General features: G+C 30.9%; 1 protein-coding gene across 1 annotated transcript; it reads left to right on the top strand.

Moving 5' to 3' along the window:
* Nucleotides 1-4164: 4164 nt before the first annotated feature.
* On the top strand, nt 4165-5104 carry LOC113721527 (uncharacterized). Its single transcript, XM_027245638.2, has one exon. The coding sequence runs from the start codon at nt 4333-4335 to the stop codon at nt 4915-4917; it is 585 nt and encodes a 194-aa protein (XP_027101439.1). The 5' UTR covers nt 4165-4332; the 3' UTR covers nt 4918-5104.
* Nucleotides 5105-5383: the final 279 nt, after the last annotated feature.

The following is a 5383-nucleotide window of genomic DNA, read 5'->3' as shown; positions in this document are numbered from 1 at the left end:
AAGTATTGTAATTACCAACTTACTATAACCTTATGAACCAAAATTCTTCAATAAATTATTGTGAAAAATAAAATTTTTATAAAATTAATTCCTTTTAATTATTTATGTATATAATTACTCATCTACGCGAACTAACAATTAAATTTAATCCTTAAGATTGTAGTACACATAAATACATTTATGGGCTTTTAACTTACCAAAATTGCCCTTCAAATTTTGTCCTTCGCCAATTTGGCCTGAGAGCTGCTCCCTTATGTATATAATTACTCATCTACGCGAACTAACAATTAAATTTAATCCTTGAGATTGGAGTACACATAAATACATTTATGGGCTTTTAACTTACCAAAATTGCACTTCAAATTTTGTCCTTCGCCAATTTGGCCTGGGAGCTGCTCCCCAGCTAATGCCAATTATTGGATAATCCGACAAACCCAATTAATCCATTCAGAATTATCTTCTCCCAAGTCTCTTCTCTTCCTCCATCCTTTTTTTTCAAAATTTTCATTTTGTCATGATCTTAACTAATTTTGTTTCATTATTATTATTATTATTGTTGGTTTTATTTTATTATTTTATTTTCTCTTAGTTTGTTAACTTGCTCATTTTTTAGCATTACCAATTTATAATAAGTTTTAGCCTCTTTTTATATTCTTATTATTCAATTATTAAATAATATGTAATTTTGTGACATAGAGTATAAATGAAAAAAAATTGGTAATTAGGCTTATTGAGCATTATAAGTAAATATTTAAAACTAATGATGGGTACAAAGAGTGGTATAAATTGATAATTTAGTTTGCAAAAATGAATTTAAATGAGTTTATAAAAAGTTAAAATAAATGGGTTATAAATGGATAATTGGGTTATCCATTTCATTTTTCCCTTACCCATTTATACTCATTTAATTAAATGGGTATAAATGAGTTGACTCACTTATACCCATTACCCATTTTACCCAATCCAAACCCACCCAAGTCATCCATTTTGACACCTCTAGATGAAACCAGGAAATCTTGAGTGAATAAATGACTTTCTTGCATCAAAACCTGAGTTTTGTTATTAGCTATTACTGACAAGGTGTTTAACATACCAGTCCAGTTTTCAGAGTTACTATCCCGAGTTCAACATGCCATGTTGGTGCCAGCTGGGTTATGGTTATGAAATTGGTTTCTTGTTAATTATTATTACAAAAAATATTTATAATTGGAAAAGATTCAATTCTTGCATACTGAATAATAAATATTTATAGGAAAAATCGTTTAAAATGTCTTTCACATTTCGTTAAATGAAATAGTATTTTTCTTAAAGAAAAAAGAAAAAGTTGGTTAAATTATATTAAAAAAGAATTAAAAAGGAAAAATGCAATAAAGGAAAAATGCTTTTGAACCAATAAATAGAATTAAAAAATTAAATGACAAAAATTGGATAAATTACTTTAAACAAAATAGAAAAAAAGAACACTTTAAAATGTCTTTAAAGACGTCATTTTAAAATAATTGGGGATGTTGCATTGGGTCAGGGGAGGTTTTTGCAATTATCCCAAAAAACAATGCAATCCTCTGCAGAGTGTTTCTCTCACCAACAAGATAAATAATAACCAAGACAGCTAAAATATTCTTCTCATGTGCCAACCTTTCCCTTGAAGAGTGGATAAGCCTGGTTTAAATTCAACACGACGTGAGTTAAGAAAAATTTATGGCAAAGACCTACAATTCAAACTGAAAGCCTGAAATGACATTTACCAGAAGATCAATGTCACAAAATCACAAAGAAAAGTATAGGGATAATTGCAGAAACCCCCCCTGACTTTTATAGTAATAGCATTGACCTCCCCTATCAATTTTGAAATAGCACTGACCTCTCCTATCAAAAGTTGGAGGCAATTTAATAGGCAAAAGTGGGTCAATTTACTAAAGTACCCTTGACATGATTTAATTTTACCAAATGAATGTGATTAGTACTTTCATCAAACCAACAAAACATTTGTTAATAAAAATTACACTAAATTAACTATTTCTGCATAGTTTAACTAATTAACTAAATAACTAATTATCTAATTAATTAATAACTAATTATCTAATTAACTATTAACTAATTAACTAATTATCTAATTGTTAATAGTTATTAACTAATCAAACTATTTCTGCATAATTAAACTAATTAACTATTAACTAATTATCTAATTAATTAATTAACTAATTAACTAATTTCTTTTTATCTAATTAACTAATCTCTATTTATCTGATTAACTAATTAACTAAATCTGTTGTCTGTCCGAAACTAATAAACTATTTGCATGTTAAACTAATTAACTAATTAGCTGCTTAACTAATTAACTACCTAATTATCTAATTAATTAATTAACTAAAGCTATTGTCTATCCGAAACTAACAAACTATTTGCATGTTAAACTAATTAACTAATTAACTGCTTAACTAATTAACTAATTAACTAACTAACTAATTAACAAACTATTTGCATGTTAAACTATATGCAGTACGCATTACCTATTTAAAGTATCGGCTCTTTATAGGTATTTTACTTTCAAACATTTAATTTATAATAAAAACATCAATGTTTGTAAGTAAAATTCAACAAGTGTTACAAAAAATATCAATATTCTTACTTTCAAACATTTAATTTATGGCCCTATGCCCCTCCATTTTTGTAAGAATATTACTGTAACACTTGTTGAATTTTACTTACAAACATTGATGTTTTTATCATAAATTAAATGTTTGAAAGTAAAATACCGATAAAGAGCCGATACTTTAAATAGGTAATGCGTACTGCATATAGTTTAACATGCAAATAGTTTGTTAATTAATTAGTTAATTAGTTAAGCAGTTAATTAGTTAATTAGTTTAACATGCAAATAGTTTGTTAGTTTCTGATAGACAATAGCTTTAGTTAATTAGATAAATAGAAATTAGTTAATTAGTTAATTAGTTAATAATTAATCAGATAATTAGTTAATTGTTAATTAGTTTAACTATTAACTAATTAGATAATTAGTTAATTGTTAATTAGTTTAACTATTAACTAATTAGATAATTAGTTAAGCAATTGTCAAGCAAATAATAATTGTCAAGCAAGAAGAAGGCAAAATTGGAAGAAATTTCTTATCTCACTTCTACAAAAGCTGTCAAGGAGGTTTCTGCAACAAATTGTTACTGTTCAGGGGAGGTGAATGCAATTTCTAAACCTAGAGGGGAGGTCAGTGCAAATCTCAGAAATCTTAGGGAAGGTTTCTGCAATTATCCCAAAAGTATAATCTTTTTCTTTCTCAAGTCGAATGATAGGAGCAAAGCTAGTCAACATTCAAAAGATGCCTTAAAAAAAATTTAAAAAACAGCAAATGTCTACACACAAAGGAAAACTTTTCTTTCCCACATCATTTGCCCTCTCTGGAATTTTCCCCCTTTTTGGCTTTAGTTTTCTTATGATTATGAGCACAGCTAAAAATACTCAGCTACAGTGACAACATAATTTTTAATGTAATAACCCGTAATAATTCACTATTATTACAAAATCATTGAAACTAGACTACAACCGCCAACTGCTGTATCTCAAGCTATAATTTTTTAAAATAAATGAAAAAACAGCTAAGCACAGAATAATTCCCAATCATTCGTACCATATTATGTAAAAAGAAAGAAGCAATTAAAAAATTTGAACTTTACGAGAATTACTACCAACCCAGAAATAAAAACTCCTCAAATGAAGAATACCGCATCTGCCACCAAAGATTCACAAGGACTTGTGAAGCTTAAAAAAATAAACAAGAAATGCAATCCAGCATTAAAGGACTAAAAAACAATTTTTTTAGATAACTAAGCACATATTTACATGAATGATGGTGCTGTTGTAAACAAACACAATGGGCTTACGAATTTATTATTGATTCTGTTGGGCTTCTGCTGGGGAAATGAGTGAAGGTAGAGAGTGTGAATTGTCAGTGTGTAGAAAATAGAAATGTGAATATAAGAACCCTAATTTGACGGAGAGGGCGTGATTATTTAAGCGTCCTTGTTGCCCTCAAATTTGGCTTGATTTCTGGTTGTGTCCCCGTATATTTACAGTGCCCTTGTAGGATTTCCATATTCTAGAATGAGATGATAGTCCCTGAAAATGTGAATGAGACTGACATCTTCCCAATTTCTCTTCTTAAGATGAGAAGCTCACTGGAAATAGGATGTGAAACTTCTACACAAGAAGGAAGGATTATATTCATTTCATTTGCTGCATTTAGTGCTACAAGTGCCAAGGGGCACTGCTTCACCAGAAATCATCCTTCAATGTTTATTTTTTTGTAGCTATCTTCAAACCATGAAGCTTTCTGTTGTTTTCAAATCCTTGCGTAGCTATCCCGCTCTTCGTGTGGTTACTGGCTCTCTACAGTCTCGTGCATTTCAGCCTGATTTCATTCCCAGGGATCCCAAATCAAAGCCCGTAAGACACAAGTATCCAGCTTTCTATGATCCTTATGGCGCTAGACCCCCATCTTCAGATAAGATCATTCGGCTTGTAGAGCAGATTGCAGCCCTGTCTCCGAAAGAGCGTAATTTTATTGGTCCCACGCTTAGAGACAGACTAAGGCATCCTATGATTCCACCAGTTTTAGTGGAGGGCATGGACTTGAGTCCTTATGGAGGGTCTGGTGCTGGGTCTTCAAAGGCTGAGAAGAAAAATGTCGAAAAAACTGCATTTGATGTCAAGTTAGTAAAGTTCGATGCTGCTGCAAAAATTAAGGTGATCAAAGAGGTTCGTGCTTTCACAAATTTGGGGTTGAAGGAAGCCAAAGATTTAGCTGAGAAAGTACCAGTTTTAATTAAGCAAGGTATCACTAAAGAAGAGGCAAATGATATTATAGAGAAGATTAAGGCTGTAGGGGGAGTTGCTGTTATGGAGTAGATTTTCACCGAGTTTTGTATGCTTTCTTTGAACTGTTATCAAAGTTCTATTGCCAGTTTTTTGCTCTGATAGACAAACAATTGTCATTCTGAAGATGTTGTTCTTGCATATTCAAAAGAATGAAACTTTCCTTGCTAGGTAGAGGAGGACCATTATGTTTTCCTTCAAATTTGGTTTTCATACTTGATATTTTGTGCTGACCCTTAATGGGATTTTGGGATACGAATGGGCCACCAGGGAAGTTGGCTTAACAGATGTCTGGTTTGTGTAAAATTGCTGGTGTATGATATTGGAATTATTGCTGATTTAGCTGTGATTGCAACTTACAGGTAGTCTGTTTGGTTCAGCATTTTAACATGGCGGCTGACTTTTCAGTGGCCGCAAATGGCCTCTGTCCATTTTTGAGATGTCCAAACAGTTACATATCAGGCTTTTGCCAGGTATGAAAATTTTGGAATTGAATTAT

This window comes from Coffea arabica, chromosome 1c (assembly GCF_036785885.1).
Source record: "Coffea arabica cultivar ET-39 chromosome 1c, Coffea Arabica ET-39 HiFi, whole genome shotgun sequence".
NCBI classification, from domain to species: domain Eukaryota; kingdom Viridiplantae; phylum Streptophyta; class Magnoliopsida; order Gentianales; family Rubiaceae; genus Coffea; species Coffea arabica.
This window is presented reverse-complemented; position numbering and strand designations above follow the sequence as displayed.